General features: G+C 35.8%; 2 protein-coding genes, 2 non-coding genes and 3 pseudogenes across 11 annotated transcripts; 1 reads left to right on the plus strand and 6 right to left on the minus strand.

Moving 5' to 3' along the window:
• Positions 1 to 537: 537 nt before the first annotated feature.
• On the minus strand, positions 538 to 640 carry LOC125199969. The gene has a single exon (XR_007172651.1). It is a non-coding gene; the product is annotated as a U6 spliceosomal RNA (small nuclear RNA).
• Positions 641 to 1,920: 1,280 nt separating this feature from the next.
• On the minus strand, positions 1,921 to 2,023 carry LOC125199970. The gene has a single exon (XR_007172652.1). It is a non-coding gene; the product is annotated as a U6 spliceosomal RNA (small nuclear RNA).
• A 154-nt stretch (positions 2,024 to 2,177) lies between these two features.
• Positions 2,178 to 4,694, minus strand: LOC125199965 (probable vacuolar amino acid transporter YPQ1). 4 transcript variants are annotated; one of them, XM_048097796.1, is made up of 12 exons: positions 4,248 to 4,668; positions 4,126 to 4,168; positions 4,018 to 4,044; positions 3,832 to 3,933; positions 3,655 to 3,746; positions 3,398 to 3,575; positions 3,204 to 3,320; positions 3,024 to 3,116; positions 2,916 to 2,936; positions 2,766 to 2,824; positions 2,620 to 2,692; positions 2,178 to 2,455 (listed from the first exon to the last, which is right to left on the minus strand). In XM_048097796.1, exons 1-12 carry the CDS (start codon positions 4,490 to 4,492, stop codon positions 2,447 to 2,449), a joined length of 1,059 nt encoding a protein of 352 aa, XP_047953753.1. In that variant the 5' UTR covers positions 4,493 to 4,668; the 3' UTR covers positions 2,178 to 2,446. The 4 variants fall into 4 exon arrangements, 3 of the variants coding, with proteins under 3 accessions (XP_047953753.1, XP_047953752.1, XP_047953754.1); XM_048097795.1 differs by having other exon boundaries at positions 2,178 to 2,481; positions 2,602 to 2,692; positions 4,248 to 4,665; XR_007172650.1 differs by lacking the exons at positions 2,178 to 2,455; positions 2,620 to 2,692 and having other exon boundaries at positions 3,024 to 3,112; positions 4,248 to 4,694.
• Positions 4,695 to 6,679: 1,985 nt separating this feature from the next.
• On the minus strand, positions 6,680 to 10,090 carry LOC125199964 (annotated as a pseudogene).
• Positions 10,091 to 13,723: 3,633 nt separating this feature from the next.
• On the plus strand, positions 13,724 to 15,926 carry LOC125199966 (annotated as a pseudogene).
• An 8-nt stretch (positions 15,927 to 15,934) lies between these two features.
• LOC125199967 lies at positions 15,935 to 17,875 on the minus strand (annotated as a pseudogene).
• A 242-nt stretch (positions 17,876 to 18,117) lies between these two features.
• Positions 18,118 to 20,381, minus strand: LOC125199968 (dehydrodolichyl diphosphate synthase CPT3-like). Of its 5 annotated transcripts, none has more exons than XM_048097802.1 (2): positions 20,153 to 20,381; positions 18,118 to 19,058 (listed from the first exon to the last, which is right to left on the minus strand). In XM_048097802.1, exon 2 carries the CDS (start codon positions 19,001 to 19,003, stop codon positions 18,296 to 18,298), a length of 708 nt encoding a protein of 235 aa, XP_047953759.1. In that variant the 5' UTR covers positions 19,004 to 19,058; positions 20,153 to 20,381; the 3' UTR covers positions 18,118 to 18,295. The 5 variants fall into 5 exon arrangements, with proteins under 5 accessions (XP_047953759.1, XP_047953758.1, XP_047953755.1 ...); XM_048097801.1 differs by having other exon boundaries at positions 18,118 to 19,070; XM_048097798.1 differs by having other exon boundaries at positions 18,118 to 19,166.
• Between the last annotated feature and the right edge of the window lie 853 nt (positions 20,382 to 21,234).

The raw sequence follows: 21,234 nt of genomic DNA on the forward strand, positions 1-21,234 counted from the left end.
TCATCATTTTTGTAGGAATCAATTTGTGAAAAAGAAAGTGATTGTAATAAATTTGTAAGATGCAAAGTGATATCATAGTCCCAATGTAGTAATGTGGGCCTCGGAGTTGGAGTAAGATGGGTTGGGCCTAATTAGAGATCATACAACAAATGTTGCTTGATTTTTCTCTTTTTTTTTCTACTTCATTTTTACTGGAGTAATATTTTGTTGTTTCTTAGATGCTTGCACATTTGAAGTGGATGGAAAATGTCTGCATCACAATTTATGATGCATTCTTCTTAATTAAATCTAATTAAAATAATTTCATTCTCAATTCTGATCGATTAATCTCCATTTAGGGCAATCAAAATTAGAAAAAAAAAAAAAACTATTTAAAATAAATTGTTTCAAAAAACACACCCAACCATCATAGATTTCATTGAGTAAGTAACGAGTTTTAGGTACAAAAGCCACAGTTAAAATTTCATTAGGGCAAGTGGACCATAATTACAAATAATTTATCATTTCATGCTAGATCACAAGTACACTAAAAAACAAAAAAATTTGGACCATTTCTCGATTTATGCGTGTCATCCTTGCGCAGGGGCCATGCTAATCTTCTCTGTATCGTTCCAATTTTATCGGATGTCCCCGAAGGGACAATGGTCTGGTACAATGTTTCCTTATACATATTGCATTTAAAGCTTTACGTTGTCCGATGTGGGACGAAAACTCAAATTTTGGTTTGTTTGTGATTGAAACCGTTACTACATCTTTACCATTGGTAATTTGTTGGGACCACTGATTTATTAATATTTACCTCCATGCATGTTCTCATATTAATTGTTGATTCTTAGGTGCTGGTGCACACATTTGAATTAAATAGAAAATGTATGCATCCCAATTTATGATATTTAAAAGGCAAAATACATTCTTAAGTCCTTATACTCTAATCAAAATGTTTATTAGGTCCTCATACAATTTTTTCGTTTTAATAGGTCCTTATACTTTTCACAATATTTTTATCAGGTCCTCGTACAATTTTTCATTTTAGTAGGTCCTTATACTTTTATTATAACTTTCATTAGGTCCTTGTACAATCTTTTATTTAAGGGACTTTTTTACATTTATCTTGGATAATAATCTAAATTTAATTAAACTCAATGAACTTTATAATATTCCATTATTTAACTTAGCATAGTCTACATAGATAATATCATCTTGTCATCCAATATAATCTCAATAAATTGTAGAGAATAATAAAAAGATTAACCGTGATGATTGAAGATTAAAATCGAAGTTTTTTTTAGAATAACTATTTGAATTTTCAATTGATTATTTATATTTATATTGAAAGATATGTTTCCCTGAATATTTATAATTATAAGATAAGTTAAATAATAAAATTAAAAGATTCATTAAATTTAATTAAATATAAATTATTATCTAAGATAAAAGTAAAAGAATATCTTAAAATAAAAAATTGTATAAGGACCTAATAAAAGTTATAAAAGTATAAGGACCTACTAAAACGAAAAAATTGTATGAGGATGTGATGAAATTTATGAGAAAGGTATAAGGACCTATTAAAATGAAAAAATTGTATGAGGACCTAATGAACATTTTGACTAAAGTATAAGGACCTAAGAATGTGTTTTGCCTATTCAAAATAGAAAATGTGCGCATCCCGATTTATGATACATTTATCTCAATTAAATCGAATCAGAATTCCACATGATCTACTATTATCCAAATAGGGTAATCACAATTAGAATAAAAACAATCTTTTTAAAAAAAAAATACAGCGAGACACTTATAATTAGAATTTAAATGCATCCAAGCATTATATACTCAATCAGTAATGAGTTCTAAGATCTAACCGAACACATCTATCCCAAAAAATTATATTCCACCATTTGATTTATAAAGATTTTAGGAAAAAAAAATTTGGACCATTTCTCGATTTATGCGTGTCATCCTTGCGCAGGGGCCATGCTAATCTTCTCTGTATCGTTCCAATTTTATCGGATGTCCCCGAAGGGACAACCTTTAATGCAGCGTTTTCCTATAAATACTACATTGAAAACTTTAAAATGTTCGATGTGGGATAAAACTCAAATTTAGATACTTCAACAACAAAATTTGGGTTTTGTTTGTGACTGAACTGAAACTGAAGCTTTAAAATGTTCGATGTGGGATGAAAACTCAAAAATTAGAAACTCAAACAACTAAATTTGGGTTTTGTTTGTGACTGAACTGAAACTGTTACATAGTGACATAAATAGGATCTTCACGAAGAAATAAATCTAACAAAGTTTATTCCTCGTACCGACTCAAATCAACTGCAAGGAGTATAAGAATCGAACAAAAGGGAATCTCGTCAAAACTTCTAATTATCATAACAACGAATGCATTGCCTCATTTTGTGGCTTCAGTATAGTCTTCTCCGCTGCAGCGCCTTTCCCTCCTATAATATCTGTAGTAAACATACTGCAATATTATCTGTTGAAACAAGTTAAGGTTCCTCTGATTCAGTTCACTAATGACATTCTATGCCTCAACCATGAGATTTGAACACATGATCTTAATAAAAACTCATAATATTTCAGTGAAATAGGATACGAATAAGTCGAGCAGTACACAGACGGCGGCATCCAGTAGCCAGGGCAAGTTAGCTCTAATTTTGTCCCAGGCAGTTGATCTCACAAGAATGCTGCGTCAAATATTAGAGGGCTCTATTAGCTTTCATTAATCTTTAATTTTGGAGAGATTAGTGTATAGTGTACCTGGCTACATAAGTAGCATTAGCCGCAAGTGCAAAGATAAACATGAGAGGATTCAATCCCTACACAATTTGCAAGATCACGAAGTTACCGGAATAATCATCCACAATCTTCACTATTACGGATATGATGATCAGTTTAAGAGTGAATTACCTCAACGCTCCCTCGTTTAATCTGTGATCGTATTCATTGCAAAGCAAACACATTAGATGTGGATTTTGATCTGAAAAATGATGTGCAACATTAGGATTTGTTACTTACATTCAACCATATTTGAGGAAGCCTTCCACCCATGTAAATGGCAGCCATCATCCATCCTAACCACTGACCAAAAACGCTCTCTGATCCATCTTCCTGTCACGAAAACAATGCCTAACCATAAGCTAAATCATTACATACAAGTTAAATGTTTTAATTAACTTGATTTGGTTCATATCTAACTTGATTTAATCCCAGTTGCAACATCTTCCTTCCACTCAATCCAAGATACACTTGCACCAAAGCGTTTGTTTCTCGTGGCATACTGATGGATGTAGCCAAAAATGCTCCAAATCCCGCCTGAGAAAAAGACGAGGCATCTTAACAAAATTAAGACTGTTCAAACATATGACAAACAAACTTTGTATGAGACTCACAGATCTTGGAATTGGCTTAGGTTTGGTGGCACCATTCCTCGAAGGAATGGGACGAGCTTCGTTGTCTGGTGAGGAATTGTTGGCGATTCCGACAGCAGAAGGACCACTCTTGATGGGCCAAAGATACGAACGCATACGTATAGGCGGAGTTGTGCTCGCAGCCATTGATCTTGCAGACCTGCACAACACACATTCCATATCACCAAACGAATTCATCCATTCTCAAACAAACGAATGAGAATTGGATTAGGCCTCACGCGTAGTAATAGGCTTCGCCACGGGTTGGTATTGGAATGGGGGAATCAGTTTGTGGTGTTGGCCTTAGAGGCTTCTTCAGCTCTTCATCTACCTATATATGCATTCATTTAAAACTCTTTAACCCAATCTCACACGATTTATTGATGAACCAATGCAGAAAAGAAGTAAAATGAAACCTGTTGGTGTGATTCTTTGGGTGGTTTCACATTTCGCCACCTAAGGTAATAATCGTAGTAGAAGCTCTGTATAACTAAAACCACGGTGCTCACTGTGTAGAGCTGATGATGAATAAAAATATAAATATAAATAATTAAACGGGAAATGGTTTGTGACGGCGTTAATTAACGGAATTGGGGACTTACCGCGGCGGTGTATAACTGGGTTGGTAACTGCAGGAAATGAGAAATGCAGAAATGAATTGAATCCAGAAACAATAAATTGAGTTGGAGAATGATTAGGTTAGGACTCACCGTGGCAGGTTCGAGAAGGCAGCCCATTAGATTGAATATGTCGCTGCAAATTCAACAAAATTGGTTAGAGAAAATGTGTGTGAAATGGTAATGGTGAGGAGGTTAGGGGGAGAGAGGTGAACCCGAGGACCCAAGTGAGGAGGAAGAAGATGGAGATGCCATGGCCGGATTTGGTTCTGAAGTTGGTGATGATTTGGGGGATTTCAGCGACTCCCCAGCAGAGGAGGCTAATGAGTCCGAAACCGAATGAAATCTCGTCGCTGGTGTTGCAGAGGCAGTCTTTGAAGTATTTGTCCACCCAACCGATGATGCATGCCTTCTCCTCCTCCACGCAATACGACATCGTGTTCTGCGCTGCAACTCTCATATCTCTCTCTCCGTTTTGGATTCAACTTACTACCAAAATCAAATGAAGCTAGAATCACACCTTGGGATTTTAATACTCCTACTAATGTATTCCAATTTACGTAATAAATATTTATTTCTGGTAAATAATCGAGACGAAGGTGGAATCTTGTTGAGATTCGGTCAGAGTTATAAAATGAACTGAATCAGCATTTGAATATGTTTGTCGTAGCCTCGTAGCTCTGCGTGTTCACGCCGTTCAATGTTTTACACTCTGCGCTTCCATATTTTTTTGTTCAATAAATAAGCTCTGCTATGTACTTTTAGTAATATAAATATACTTACAAATTTCAAAAAAAATAGAAAATGGATTTGTGAGTTGGAGTAATATCATAAAATGTGATTATTTTTTAAGATAAAGATGAAATATTAACTTCCCGATATATCACCATTTTCCTCATTTTTTGTGTTATGCCCCAACTTCAACAATCCTAAGACTATCCATGCTCATTTTCAATCACTTTATTGTCAATCTCTAATTATGGAAAAAAGTTAATTTTTTGAAATTTTACTACTTTTGATTAACTAATTATGGAAAAGAATTAATTATTACATTTACTAATTATGGAATTATATTAATTAGTTATAGAAATAGTAATTATTTGTGAATCACTAAAAATTGAAAAGAATTAATTATTACAATTGCTAATTATAGATTTCTACTATTTCTCCTTATTATGGTGAAGAAAGCACTCACAGAAGGTAGCGCATCCACAGTAGAGAGAGATACCCTTCAACAACGACTCGAGGGCGAGTCTTCAAAAACTTGACGGGGAAAACCCACCACAACTCCGCGACTCCACTACCCACCGCTGGGTTGTGGTCCACATTAAAGAGGTTAGGTTGTAAGCCTAACGAATTAAGATGATGCTCATACGAGAAATGACTCGAACCATATTGAACTTCTAAAATTGGAATGATTTACTTTGACACGAACCCCTCCCTGCTTTATGTTTTTTAGTTATAACAATCAATTAATTACCCTTATTTCACTTCAAATTCCAAACTACAAATCTGGTAGACCACTTGAATGTCAAAATTTATATAGTCATATAGAAATATGATGGGGTGGAAGAAACGACAAAATAGAAGGTATGTCATTAGATGCATGAGTAGACAAAAAAAAAAGAGAGAGAATGCGTAAGCAACGACGGTGCGCTGCGGCCACCGTCGCACTTTCTACATTTTGGTGTTTATCTTCTTCTTTCTCTCACTTCTATATAAATCAATGTGCGTATTTTTGAATATCCACACAACCAAAATAGTAGTAGTAGTAATAATCACTATAAACCAATTAACATACATAGTGATAATCCTAAACACTAGTCTTAAACCAAAATTATTTTAAAAGGATATGCATGAATTTCCTAGAGGTGCTTACGCATGCAGAAATGTAAATCTAACTAGTAGTATAACAATTGGATAAGCCAAAATTTGATACTACTACAAATTCTTCTATCATCTTCTCCTTTTCTTTGTTGGTTTTCCTTTATTACCTGGTTTTCCTCTACCTCGTGATTTTCCTTTACCACCTGATTTTCCTTTATTTTGATTCAAGTATTTGCTCATGTCTCCTTCGCCCTCATCACCTCCTCTTCTCCGCTTATTGCCCCCAGCTTCCTTCATTTTCTGCGTAATCACCGGATACCAAATCACCAACATTAGAAAGTTCACATAACACTGTAGCACAAGGCCAAAACTCATAATGACATACAAGGCCTAATCAATCACCCTCACGTTTGAAGATGGAATTTTGAATAGCTAATGACGAATAACATATGCTATGGTTTTCAACGAACTACAACACAAAAAGCAATTCTTATGGAGCATTTGCGAAAACATAGAAAATGTGCTCGTGAGTTATGTAACATCCTTTTGGTTTGTATCCTCCGTGAAATTCTACTTTGGTAGTATGATATAAATGCTATGATAGATAATAAGTACTGGCTTGTCCCCTATAATGGTGAGGTGCAATGTAGCATCATATTAAACAACATGCAGACAAGCAGAAACTCTGCATCTTAAACTGGATTTGACAAGAAACCTAGGACAAAAATTTGACATGTTTCGGGAAAGCATATAGTACCATTTGAGATATTCTTTTGCCTCTGCCCCCCAATAGTGAAAAAACCCCTTTTCCCGGCAAAATTTACTCTGGCAATTTTACCTGATCAGACATATGTTATAGAAAGATATTATTGGTCCACACTTGTCCCAAATATAGGGAAATTGATCCTTACCTATAAGCTTCTCAAAGAATGTACCATTCCACCTCATATTGACCCTAATTGATACCCGGCAAGGGTCCACCCGGGCAGTTCTTCCTCCCCGATGTATGTAATCCTGCAGCCATCATACAACAAGCAAACAATATCTATTATTATTTTTTTTTATTAAAATACATGCATCAGCCAAAGGGGGCCTTTTATCATAAACAAATATTCTCCATATTTTCACCACCAAGGTTTTACTAAAAAATCAAAGTCAAGAGATGAAAGATATGAACATTAGAATATGGTAGAAAAATAGTAGCAGCCTTATTAACAAGACAGAACAACTGTTTGGGAAAGAAAAAGTTAACCTTTGAGTTTGTGGGGATATCATAGTTAAATAACCACATCCACTGATGGAATATCCAGTCCTCTGCTAGCAACATCAGTGCAGAAAAGAATTTGCATTCTCCACCCTTTGGGAACTTTTTAAGGCCCCCAACCTTTTTGACTACATAAAAGTAACATCACGGAAAAATGGATGATTAGATATGATTGGATGAGAAAAAGTATCATAACTGGTTCGGGAACTATCTACAATATTACCTGTGTCATGTGGCCATTAATTGGAATACCCTTTGAACCCAAAATTGAAAATATATCCCAAAAGAGTGTAGTTGCATCACATTTTCAATTAAAAAATGGTGTGCTTCCGCCAACTCAAATCAAGATATAAAGATAGCATTCCTAAAAGAAGAAGAGAATGGAAAATCAATTAAAAAAAGAACATGTAACATAGAGCAAGAATATATTTACAGCATTGAATGCCAAACCCCCCTTTTAAACTACATTTAGGGGAGAACCTTTCTTTTTTAGGTGCAACCCCGACCCTTTCCCCCTTTAGCTAACATATTAAACCGGGGGCAAACTCATCATTCCCCGACAATAAGAACATGACAAAAGATACTGGAACGTGCATCTTTTCAACTATTTTACAAACATGCCATCTGAAACATTTTTGTTTCCAAAATTTAATTTAAAATAACTATAAAACTAGTCATGTGACTGAACTAATATCCTTTTGGATCATGGATGAGGCTAGCAAAACCTATGGCTACTTAATTGACAACCACTACGACTCAGCCACACTCGCAGAGGAGCCAAAAAACACATGATAAAATTCGATAGCATTTTGTGCATCATTAGATATTAGAGCATGATTCACTGCATCACAAACCTTGACTTTGCAGGAACAAAGCAATACTGTTGCTTTAATGTATCAACAGTTGAAAATTTTGATGCAGCTTCAATCTGCAATCAAACAAAAAAAGATTAGATGAAAAAAAACCCGTTAAAAAAAATTATGTTAGAAAGCAAACCTTCACAGGATTTTTCAGACAAGCTCTTTGTAGTTTTTTTACCTGAAAAATTGAGGGGCAATCCATCATGCAACTTTCACTTACTACCGGAACAACTCTTTTTATAACAATTAAAATTTATTGTGTAATGAATTACTAACAAACTACATTCATAGTGAATGAGAGCCCCATTCAAGTACCTTATTGGTCATTGTAGCTGAAAAACAAAAAGTCCTCCTGTTCGGGAATTTCACACAATATTTGATCGCCCTTTTCAAAATCTTCATTGAAAAAATTTTATCCCTTTTATCAAGTACCTGAGATATTTTTAAGAGTATAAAATCTTTTTATTTTGTATAGTTAATAATAAACTAAAACTTGAGCTTTAATGCCTTATTAACAGCATACTACAAACATCTTAGCAGGTTAAAATTTCAGAAACAGTAGCAAAGTCAGGGTTTCTTCAAAGCATATAGTTTTCTGTTTCCCAAATATTTACATGGTTCTTTAGATGTTCAAATTCCATCCTTTCTGTGTAACATAGTAAACCGACAGAAAACCAAAACCCAGAGAAAACACAACTATTTTCAAAGGGCAAACCAACATCAAAGTTTTACCAAGTATTTCAGTTAAGCCAGAGAGAACCCTTTGGTGTTAGAAAAAATGATGGGAAGGGCGTCCAGGCGAGCCGCCCCAGAAGATATAAAGGAAAAACAACTTTAGAAGTGTTATAACGAAAAAATCTTCATATTTTTCAATTTTAAATCATCATTGCAGCCTCCTAAATTTTCCCTTCAGCCTTGAGAAGCCATTGGCTTTAAAGATAACAGATGATAACAGGAGGCTCACCAAGCCAATAATACTGTTAACACAATCTACTAATTTAGAACTAGTGATCAATTCAAAAATTTAACTCCCAAAAATGTGCGGCCCTTTCCAAGGGCACCTCCCGCTGTCTTGGTCCACCCTCCCCGGGTGCAACGGAAAAAAATTCAACTCCCAAACGTGATAAATAAACACTGAAACTAAATATAAAAAAATTCTATTTTTCACCCCAGCCCTTTGAGGCCAATTCCCGGGACCCCCGGGCTTCGAACTGCTCGGGATCTGAATGGCGAGTTCACGCGTCGGGGACAGCACGCAGGCAAAAAAGCCTCGGAGCTTCGGGGAAGCGATTGGATGATCGGAATCGCGAAGGCGCCGGTTTTTCCCCAGCCGGTTTGGGCGAGCCCGATCACATCTCTTCCCCGCTAAAACAATAGGTTTGGCCTCACACTGTATTTTAGTAGGGCTTTTCCAACCGAGAATTTCACAGGCCTCTATTAATTGATCGTTTACCCCCAAATCTTTGAATGTTTTCTCACCTGTTTCCTCCTCCTCCGTCAATATTTTCTCTTCCTCCGTCACACGAATTTTAGCAGCATCTGTATATGTATTTTCCTTGGATATTTTCTCCCTTGTTTCTAGTTCCTCCTCAATAGATGTTTTCACTTGCTCTGTCGTACGAATTTTAGCAGCATCTGTATACGTATTTACCTTGGATATTTTCTCAACTATTTGTTGTATTTTCTCCTCCTCCGTAATTGTTTTCACTTGCTCTGTCATAGGAATTTGAGCAGCATATGTATATGTTTCTGCCATGGATATTTGCTGAGCTATTTCAATTTCTTCCTCTTCCGTAATAGGACGTTCATCTGTCATAGGAATTTGAGCAGCATATGTATATGTTTCTGCCATGGATATTTGCTGAGCTATTTCGAATTCTTCCTCCTCCGTAATTGTTTTCACTTGCTCTGTCATAGGAATTTGAGCAGCATATGTATATGTTTCTGGCTTGGATAATTTCTGAGCAATTTCAATTTCTTCCTCCTCCGTAAATATTTTCTCTTCCTCCGTAATAGGACGTTCAGCAGCTTCCATATATGTTTCCTCCCATATTTCTTCCTCCGAATGATCCAATTCCTCCTCCGAATGATCTAATTCTTCCTCCATAAGTAGACTAGTATGGAACTCCGGGCACGATCGGAGGCGGCACCGAATTTTGTGTGTGATGATAAAAGAAAATGCGGGAAGGGTTTTATATGCTTCTTCTCCTAAACCGCTCCGGGTTGGGCCATGGTGAGATTGGCTTTTGTCTTGTTAATTTTTTATGCTAAATTTAATAATCTTTTTTCCAAACTAAAAACTTAGTACTAGTAAACTTTTGAAAATTACTATACAATTAAGTAGGTTTGTGTTAAAATGACAACACCTCTTAAAGTGACGCATGTGACATAACATATACAAGATATTATAAACGGCTAACGATTTATAAATTGTTGTATAGTGTATCGGATATTAGTGGCCAAGAAAAATTGTTGTATAGTGTACAACATATTGTTGGCGTCTTTTTAAGTTTTTTTGCCACGTGACGCTTATTATTCGATCACACGATTACGAATGATTATTAGGAATGATGGTATAGTGTTATTTTAAAAGGTGTACACCATAACACTCCCTACTAATATTTTCGTTTCTATTTCAAAAATTAAGTGTGAAACAAAAATAAATAGTACTACTACTAATATTTTATATCTGTTTGATACGTTTGTTCATGAATTAATATAATATTGTTTGAATAACTTTCGTACTATTCTAGGATTATATGTCATTTTGGTCATGTTTGATTGGCGGAAAAGTAAAGTTGCAGAAAATGATTCTTGGAAAATGAATATCGAAAATATGATTCCTACTAACTTTACTTTCCTATGTTTGGACAATATCAAGATTTTAAATTTATATTTAATTTAAACACCAAACTAAAAATATACTTATTATTATTTTTATTTATAAAAAAGAATAATATTATAAATTTTTAATTATAAATAATAATTATTATATTATTATATATATTATTGCGATGAATAGTTTAAATATGGATTATCCATCATAATATATGCTAATATAATTATAATTATAGTTACATGAAGTATTATACTCATTTATTATAATAATAAAATATAATAATTATTATACTATAATTATAATATTTACGGATATTATAATTGAATAAATTTTATAAATGCACTATGACTTTGTTGATTAATTATTAACTTATGAAATATAATAATATAATTTATTATATAATTTATATAATTTATATTATATAATTATATTTTAATTATTAATTATTAATAAATTATTAATTACTATATGAATTATTATAAAATATAGTTATAATTATGATAATTTTAATTATAGTTATTTATTATAGTGAAATTAAGTATGATTTATAATTTTAAATTATTTTTAAAATATTGTAATTAATAATAATAATAATAATAATAATAATAATAATAAACTATACTATATTGCTTAAATATGTAAGAATCCAAAAACTGGGAATAAGAATACCTAAGAAAAGTTAGGATTCAGAATCCTGAAAAGTTGTAGTACTAACTTTCCTTGTTCTCGAATTTATGATTACTTTCCCAATTTGATTAAAAAGCTAAACAAACACATAATTTAAAATTTAAAGAATCGATTACTTTTCAGATGAATTCTGACAACCAAACATGACATTTATGTCATTTCTTCATTTTTCTTCTTATTAAACTGTATCAACTAATTCAAATATATATGAAACCAAATTAAATCATTCACTACCTACCTATTTCCTTTATGTTTTCTTCTTACATGAGTAATAAAGTCACTATTACTTCAATTAAAAGAAAGAAAATAGATATCCTATGAAACCCTAATTATGTTGACCGGTATTCATTCAAACTTGACTTTGGCTTTTATGTAATTCAGTTTTAAGATGTCGTAGAGTTGAATCTCATATCCCATTAAAATTGAAATATTTTTTTTATTGTGTAAAAATAAAATAAATTCCTAAAATGAAAATAACAACATCTTTATTTGTTTTTCTTTTAATTAACTCACAAAACAATATTACATAAGTTACGTGCCAAAAGTCAAATATTTCATATTTATTGGGACAAAGGGATTACGTTCTTCTTTCAATTCGGCTACAACATAAATCAACAATGTTCATGAGATCGTCTCCCCTCTCAACATACAAAGAGGACACAAATCGCAATCGTTGTATAAAAGGGATGCATGGACGAACTTGTACATAAAGGTTTAGGACACCCTAATGATCTATCATTGATGCCTACCTAACTCAATATACTAAGAAGTGTGCAAAAATAAGCATACCACAACATACGCGATCGAAACATCGTCTCTGGTTCTATCAATTGAGACCATATCTTTCCACTCCTAGCAAATATCCTGGAGTATAGTACTACTAATTTAGTTTTAGTTTGATTTTTTTTGGAAAAAAAAAAACAAGGACGAAATACATTGCATCATTATTAAGGCATGGATTATGCCGCAAAACCTTTATATATGCGAATTAAAGTATCATATTGTTGTAGTAGCCGAAATAATTTGGACTACCACAATTGTTAGTTTGAAATTTATGATGATAGCACGCGGCGTTGACTAAAGACTTTTACAATTACAGTGTTCTTTTTCGTAGGTTTTTAACTTTCAAATCGAATACTAATTCTAAATGAATCTCTTTATTACAATCACGACTAGTTCTTATTAGACAGCTTATAATCAAGGCCGATTTTATTGTATGCTTCCAAGTTCCATGCATGTTGCACGTCCCTGCCTTCCCTTATCATTATTGTAGTAGTAACATGTAGGCCCTTAGATCGGTTCTCCGGTTATCGGGTACCGGAATCGGAACCGGAATGGAACCGACCGGGTAATTGAGAAACCGGGACGTTTGCGTTCGGTTCCGTACGGTTCTAATGTTTTAAAAGTTCCGGTTCGGTTCTACCCGGAACCGACCGGTCTTACTCGGAACCGAATAATAAATCAATTTTAGATTTTCAATTTTAGATTCTAATAATATTATGAATATCAAATATAAATATACTACAAAACTATCCCTAATAAATAATAATACTATAGGATCTTAATCTTACGGTAAGTTTAATCCCTTTGGTTTGATTTGGATATTATTGTTGGTTTGATTTGGATATTGTTAACAGTATTACTTGTTTTTTTGTTTTTACTTTTTAGACTTGGTATCATTGATTTGGAATTTTGGATGTTGTCGTTGGTTTTGATTTAGTCGTTTGGATTTTGTTTAAATATTGTTGGAATGTTGGTTTTGGTTGTATACTAGTTATAGTATTTTGTTGTGTTGATTTTATTTTTAGATGTTATATTTTTTAGGTATTTATTGAATTATTACTTTTAGGAATTGGAATATTGGATGATAAATATTACTATTATCATGTTGATTTGTATTTTTGTGTGTTTATTTGAAATTTTAGGTATTAACTACTATATTTCTAAATGTTGAATTATTTAAAAAAAATTAAAACGAAAACTATAAATCGGATCCGGTTCGAATCGAACCGGCCGGATCCGGTTCCGGTTACGAGATTCATGAAAATTTGTAACCGGGTACCGTCAAACCGACCGGATAGGAACCGGAACCGGTCGGTTAAGCAGCCCTAGTAACATGTTAAAAAAAAAAAACTAGACAAAAATATATGTAAATTAGGCTTATTAGCGATTTCCTGAGAATGACATCTCTAAAACTTGAATTCAACTGATATACTATAATATGCACCCTCATCTTGGCTTGTGACATTATTCTATACAACCAACGTCCAATAATTGAAATATTCAACCCTCCAACTTGCTTTCAATAATATTCAACTCTCCAACTCCAACATTTAATACTATAAACTCCAACTTTCTAACATTCCACGAAACCTCCATCTCCACTACCAACAATAAGACCAAACATCTTCATCTCCACATCACAATTCTCATTCATCTCTTCAAGAAAGAAGAAGAATGAATTGGCCTCAATTCATCATCTTCCTAATCTCATGCCTGCCTCTGGCTATGGGGCAGCAGCCATACATCGGCAACCTCATCGAAGATTGCGAAATCAGAGACAACAACAACTCCGCCCTCGGCTACACCTGCAACGGCCTCCGCCCCTCCTGCCAAGCCTACCTCACCTTCCGCGCCCGCCCCCTACGACACCCTCGCCTCCATCTCCGCCCTTTTATCCGTAAACGTATCCCAGCTCGCTCAACTCAACTCAATCTCTGAAAACTCTGCCCTAGAAGCCGAGCGCATGGTGCTGGTCCCATCACATGCTCCTGCTCCGGCCAGCTCTACCAAGCCAACACCTCCTACACTGTCCAGCCCAACGACGGCTACCTTGTCATCGCCAACAACACGTTCCAGGGCCTGTCCACATGCCAAGCCCTCCAAGTCCAGAACGGTTTTGCTGCAAATGCCTTGCAAGTTGGAGCAAGGCTTGGTGTTCCGTTGAGATGTGCGTGTCCGACTCAGGCTCAAGCCGACGATGGGGTCAACTACTTACTGAGCTATGTGTTGCAGTTCGGCCAGTTTGTTGAGGTCATAAGCGAGCTGTTTACCGTTGATACCAGGAGAATTTTGGCAGCGAATAGCATGTTGCAAAATGACCTCGTTTTTCCGTACACCACTCTTCTGGTTCCTCTTGAGAACCCTCCGAATAGTACTCAGGTGACAGCACCTCCTCCGCCACCTCCACCTCCGGCCTCCCCTCCCCCAGATACGGGTGGTGGCTCGCCGAGCAAGACATGGATATATGTAGTGGTTGGCGTTGTTGGAGGGCTTCTTGCTTTGTTTGCTGTGGGGATGGTTTTCTTCCTCCGGAGGAGGAGGCAGAGGAAGGCAGCGGAGGCTGTCGCATCGCCACAGAGGTTTCAATCTGTTGAAAAACCGTTGAAGAAAGAGGCTGATGATGAGTCTGAGGACTTTCTTGAGAGTATTTCTAGCATAGCACAGTCTCTTAAGGTCTACCCTTTCCAGCAGCTGAGAGAGGCAACGGACGATTTCAGCCCGGCTTGTTTGATCAAAGGCTCTGTTTATCGAGGCACCATCAATGGTGATCTTGCTGCCATCAAGAAAATGAGTGGTGGAGATGTCTCCAAAGAAATCACTCTGCTGAACAAGATCAATCACTCCAATCTCATCCGTCTCTCCGGTGTATCCTTCAATGAGGGCAACTGGTATCTTGTCTACGGTACGCCTCAAATGGGGCGCTCGTGGATTGGCTTCACAACAGGGACGACCAAGGCGTTCTCAGCTGGGATAGAAGACTGCAGATTGCTCTTGATGTGGCTGCTGGTCTGAACTACCTCCATCTCTACACTTCACCTCCGCACATTCACAAGGATCTCAACAGCAGCAACGTCCTCCTTGATGATGAGTTCAGAGCCAAGATCGCGAATTTTGGGCTGGCTAGAGCTGCAGAGGGTCAGGAGGGCCAGTTTGCATTGACAAGGCACATAGTTGGGACGAAGGGCTACATGGCACCCGAGTATTTGGAGAATGGAGTAGTCTCTCCTAAGCTTGATGTGTACTCGTTTGGTGTTATGTTGCTGGAGATTCTCACCGGAAACAAGTCTCTGAATTGTATGAAGAGGTGGACATGAGGTTACCAGAGGTCTTGGCTCCAGTGCTGTCTGAAGGCGGACAGGAGAAGATAAGCAGCTTGATGGATCCTTTGCTGCTCGGAAACTATCCTTCTAACCTTGTCCTCGTGCTGTTCAGAATGATCGATGGGTGCCTCAAGAAAGATCCGTCTGCTCGCCCAAGCATGGAGGACGTTTTCCAGTCCCTCTCGAGAGTTTCTGGTGAATGGGCAGTTAGCATATCGGAGCCTGGTGCTTCTCCTAGATAAGAAGATGATTCACCCTTTGTTTTTGTTTCCTGCTTGAATTGAACTACATTTATATACACCAAATTTCATTTACATGAAGAGATATAAATTTGTTGATTCATTGCTCTGTGAATCAACTACTCCATATAAACATTTGTACATCATTTATACATTCACTCAACTCTCAAATGGTAATGTTAAAAAATTCCAGTCAGAAAAAATATGGATCACTTCTTAGACACATATGCATAGTATTGCGCCATAGGAACAACAAAAGCAATTACTAGTAAACCTCCAACTACAAGGGTGAATTGGCCGCGTTTCTCATCCGTCTCTTCCCTTGTCTTGAAGTTAGATTCTCTTTTATAGTCTTTAGTCGCTGGACCGCGGGATCAGGAAGGCCGTCCCATGGCAGCCACTAAACGCGAGGCAGAACTATAAACCGCCTCATTATACTTTTCATCTGTAGCTAGGACTGTGAAAACACAAACCAGCACATACTGATCAGATATTGTAGCATCACAAAACACAATTGAAAAGTTGTAGCTAATTTATACATCAAAGTCCTCAAACACAGCAAACAGCTATATACATCAGAGTTTTGAACAAGATAATCGAATCAACACCATACCCCAGGTGAGGCTCATTATACAATGTCCTCCTTAAGAATGGAGAAGTAGGGTATTACCTGGAAGATTGTCAGATACAATGCTATCAAGAATAGAATCACCAACGGCTTTGATGAATTCAGGTCCGCCTGTAACTGCACCTTCCTTTTGACTGGTGATGAGCACTACTATGCCTTTGTTGTTTCCCTCCTCGATCGTTGGATACCATTTTTCTAATACTTGATCAGCGTACTCAAATGCGTCAGCTTTGCTCTACGGGCAAGAAACACAAAATGGTCAGAAAATAATTGATTACGGGACACTCATTTCCAATATCCAACAGCAGAAAAGCAGTTGTAAAATACTGAATTCTCCTCTCCAATTTCATCATCGGGTGAGCATTCAGTTAGTTCAGTTTTCAAATTCAGAAGCTTTTAAACATATCAACTTGTCCAACCAAACTTTTTCCAAACCAAACTGTGCTCAAACTTCAGTCTTTAGATTATCCGAACTTTTGCGTTGTAGTCCTAATTTCTAATATCAACTACAAATCAATTGCCAAATCAGCCAAAAATCATTCCTTTTCTTGAATCAGCATCACTATCCCCACAAACCAAGTCAAATAACAACCTAATCATAAATTCAACAGCACTCATTGTACTTATTAAGTTGGTTAGGTTTGAGCCAAAGTTTTAGAAGGCGAAACCGAACCAACCAGAATGTGGCAATTGGATTCAGCTCTGCTTAGCTTACTAGCTCATTCACTAATAGCTTCTATCACAATTTTATGATTTCCTCTTAGCTGCTCTAAGTCTCTAACCATGAAAACTTAATTAACTTGGGCAACATTAAATTTCACAAGGATATATCTTTGATTTCAATTTTCATCAAATATAAGGGCTATACATTAATTATCATGAGATGATAGAAGGCAGTAAAAACATAGTCTCATCAAATCTCCATTCAATCAACACACAAAATCACACTTGAACTTACAGTTAGCTTGCGCACAGTGACGATATTGATGTGGAAGCCTTTCTGGACTCCAAATCCGTCAACAACCTCTTCAAATCCGACTTGGTAACGCGGCTGAGCACGCCGGCATCATCCACGACGTACGATTCCTTCGGAGGGCCATCGTTGAGGACATCAAATTCCGACGCGAGTGCGGCGTCGGTTAGAGCCGGTAAGGAAAAATTGAGGGCCAAAGAAATGGCGAGCGCTGCTAAAATCGATTGAAAAGGCTGTTTTCTGAGATTGCAGCAAATGGGTTTGAGGGAGCAGCTGGGTTTGGGATGGAAACGGGGAAAAGGACGAGTCTTTAGAAGAGAGCACGAGTGTGGAGAGAGTATGGTTTCCATGGGAGTTCGAGAAATTTGGGTTGAAGCGTGAGGACGAAGAATTGGAACATTCCGTGGTTATGGGAGTTCAACATTTTTGATTGGTTCATGTTTTTTTGGATATTTATTTTTGATTGGCTGTCTAAATTTGGGGGAGGATAATGTTATTATTTTTTCTCGGTACAAAATCATAATCCACTTTTCTCAATATATTGCTAACTTCACTGAGCAAGAAATATGGCTGGACATGATTTTTTATAAGGCAAAACAATAGCACAAAAAGGTACTCCATCAGCTATTAATAATATACGTAGAGTAAGAAACAATAACAACCCAGGAATCAAACACCATAATCACTAGTTAGATTAGAGAAAAATACACTAGCATCATAACAATTAACAACAGCATAATTGTACAACAAGATTCGGGTTTCAAGCCAAACCAATTTAACTTCTTTCATCATCTTGGGGAAACGGCAGTGGATTCGCAGCTGAAAGTGCAGAAACCGGCGAATCTAACTCTGTTTCAGCTTAGTTTCCAAAGAAGTGATATTCCTTTGGAAGTCCAAGATTGCTCGGACCAAATGGTAAAACCCAATCTCTGGCCAAAGCGCCCTTGGGGAGTAAAGAAGGGAAGATGCACTCTGCCACAGGAGGAAATTGCTTAGTCGAGTCTCACCGGACGAGCGGATTATAATGTCGGGATCAGGTGCAACTGCCATATACATATGTTTCTCGACATCTGCCACGTCAATATGAGGCTCCTTGCTGTCAGTTTCATTCCCTCCTAGTTCATCCATTTTTACTTTACATGCTTCTTCGACAGAATTTGTTATTTCATCTGTTGATGTGTAGGCAATGCATATTGCAAGCGTGGCCGTCGAGTTATGTGCAGTGGCATTCATAGCTCTTTCAGCAGCGAGCCTGACGGGTTTGCTCAAAAGTTTAAGGTTTCCAATGAAGTGCACTCTCACTCCATACTGGTTGACAATACTCTCTTTCTCAAGCAATGATTCAATCTTTTCCTGTATCAACTGCATAGTGGATTGGACTTCTTCTGGACGTCGTTTGAAGTTTTCAATGCTGAAAGCATAAACTGTAACATACTTGACATTCATCTCATAGCAATACTTCAACATATTCATAAGAGCTGTGAATCCAACCCTATGCCCATCTCCTCCAAGTAAACCTTCCTTCTTGGCGTATCTTCGATTTCCATCCATGATAAATGCCACATGCCTTGGAAGAGAACCAGCAGAAAGAATTGCACAAATACATCTGCGCAGAAAACTACACAAACCTTCAATCAATTGAGTTGCAAGGTTACTACTCTGTTTCTCCATAAACAATTCAAACAGTAGTGGTAGAAGTTGAAGCTAGATTAACCTGAAAACAACAGTAGAAAGATTCATTTTCATCTTTATTATTCAGGTAAACCAAGACTACCATAACTATATCGTGAAGAGACATAGTGGGAGGTAACAAAAGTAAGAGAATAACTTTTTGGTATGAAAACCAAGAAGACTTTATAAGCTAGAAAAAAAAAGCAGATTAACATTTTTATGCTTTATGTTATTGGAGATTGTGGCAGCGATCCAGTTTCCATCAAAGGGTGCATAAAGTGGGATGAATATGGTAACCGATGGTATCTAATTTTAAATTTATTGAAACTCTTCATGGCGTCACAATCATTACTCTGAAAACAGGAACAGCACAATCAATCTTAACTTCTTAATGAAGCATTTCTAACATAAGTACAGGCTGTAAGCAGTAAAAGAACCATTAATACAGTGGATCTCCAACTAACTACAGCTGATAAAATTTTCCACCAGCAGCTAACCTAATAGAAATTGACACGAAAAACTCCATCTTATCAACGAGAAACATATAAAAATCAAAGATTGCCTAGTGTCATGAAGTGTTAGCATTATCACTATCAACACCGTCAACGTCAACATCAACATCAACATCAATGTATTGAGAATCAAGTCATCAAAATCAGACCTTTGCATATTTAAGAGCTTCATAATTCATCGGATTCAACCAAGTGTCAAGTATGGAAAATGTAAAAGATAAAGAAAGAAGAAGAAAAATCTTTACATCGTGGTCCTTATTTGTTTGATTTGTCCCCACAAATAGAGAATAGACCCTTTACCAATTGAGATTTATTAGAACAACAATAAATTCATGATAACTTGAAACCAATCTGAAGTCAAGCACACAAATATTGGCTCACTCCACATCAGACAAACTAATCTGCCAACGTGCCAGGATTGAAGGACTTAACAGACTGCAATTTCACAACTAAAACAATGTACTTCACTCAGTAATAAGAAAGCATAACACATGCGATGATTAAAGTAAGGGATTACCGTATGGTTTTGAATTTGGGGGAAAATGCTTGGGCAGTGGCGGTTTGAGGAAGATGAATCTGCAACTGCGGCCAAAGCGACGATCACTCCCTTCAATTTATTTGAGCCCAATAATTTTGAGAGAGATCATGAGCAAGCGAATTGTACTAGGGTTATATAACTTGAATAAAATAATCAGAGTGAAGGGGTGTATGGTGCGGACCAGTTGTGACAGGGACGGTAAAGGCACTACAACATTACTTGTTCTTAAAATATGTTTATTTCTAAAATTCGAGAATTTAAGTTCTTCTAAAAATATTCAACCTATCATTTTTTTCTTTTTCCTTTTTTGCTATATTAAAAATGTTAGGCATATATATTGCCAGGCTAGAGAAATACGATTAGAGAGGGAAAAGAACTGTAGCAAAACGCAAACCTACTTTTATCTTCCAAAATTTGCAATTAAATCCTTCCCTTCGTTTATATTTGAAGATGGTTACCTGGATATGGTGAAAGCTCTGCTTCAACGGATGGGAAGGAGGCACATGTTTTCTAGATTTATTACCTATTTAAATGAGCTTCAAGTAATGGTTATTGGGCTAAATAATTTATAGAGACTAGTATATTTTATTGATTTTTTTAAATAAATTAAGTTTGTCTAATTTTGATTGAGGATATATACATTTTCCTTACGTTGGTCTAATTTAATAGAGTAGTACTCCATATCAGTACTTCAATACACGTCATTTTTTAACTTAAGTGATGATATTTTTATATTTTTCAATTTTAACATGGAGTATTAACTTTTACGTAATTTTAATCAATTATAATTTATTTTAGATAAATTATTATTAATTATTTTTTCTTCATAATTATATATAGCGGATATTCTTTAAATAAAATAAAATAAATTAAATAATAGTATGATATTTAATAATTAAACAAAGTAGTTCTAAAGTGAAAATTACATTGACATAAAAAATAAAATAAAAGCCCAATAACAAATTATAATAACAAAATAAAAATCAAATATGAGCAAATCTTATTAAATTATTGATAAAAGTGTTGTAGGGCTAATGTATAATTTAAATAAATAAATAGAT

Source organism: Salvia hispanica, unplaced genomic scaffold (genome assembly GCF_023119035.1).
Source record: "Salvia hispanica cultivar TCC Black 2014 unplaced genomic scaffold, UniMelb_Shisp_WGS_1.0 HiC_scaffold_754, whole genome shotgun sequence".
Classification (NCBI taxonomy): domain Eukaryota; kingdom Viridiplantae; phylum Streptophyta; class Magnoliopsida; order Lamiales; family Lamiaceae; genus Salvia; species Salvia hispanica.

Coding starts and splice junctions, on each gene's coding strand:
- LOC125199965 (XM_048097795.1), bottom strand. CDS start 4,492: ATGAGAGTTGCAGCGCAGAACACGATGTCGTATTGCGTGGAGGAGGAG. Junction 4,169..4,247: donor CTCCTCACTTGGGTCCTCGG/GTTCACCTCTCT, acceptor TTGAATTTGCAG/CGACATATTCAATCTAATGG. Junction 3,321..3,397: donor CTAAGCCAATTCCAAGATCT/GTGAGTCTCATA, acceptor TCTTTTTCTCAG/GCGGGATTTGGAGCATTTTT.
- LOC125199968 (XM_048097798.1), bottom strand. CDS start 19,123: ATGGAGAAACAGAGTAGTAACCTTGCAACTCAATTGATTGAAGGTTTG.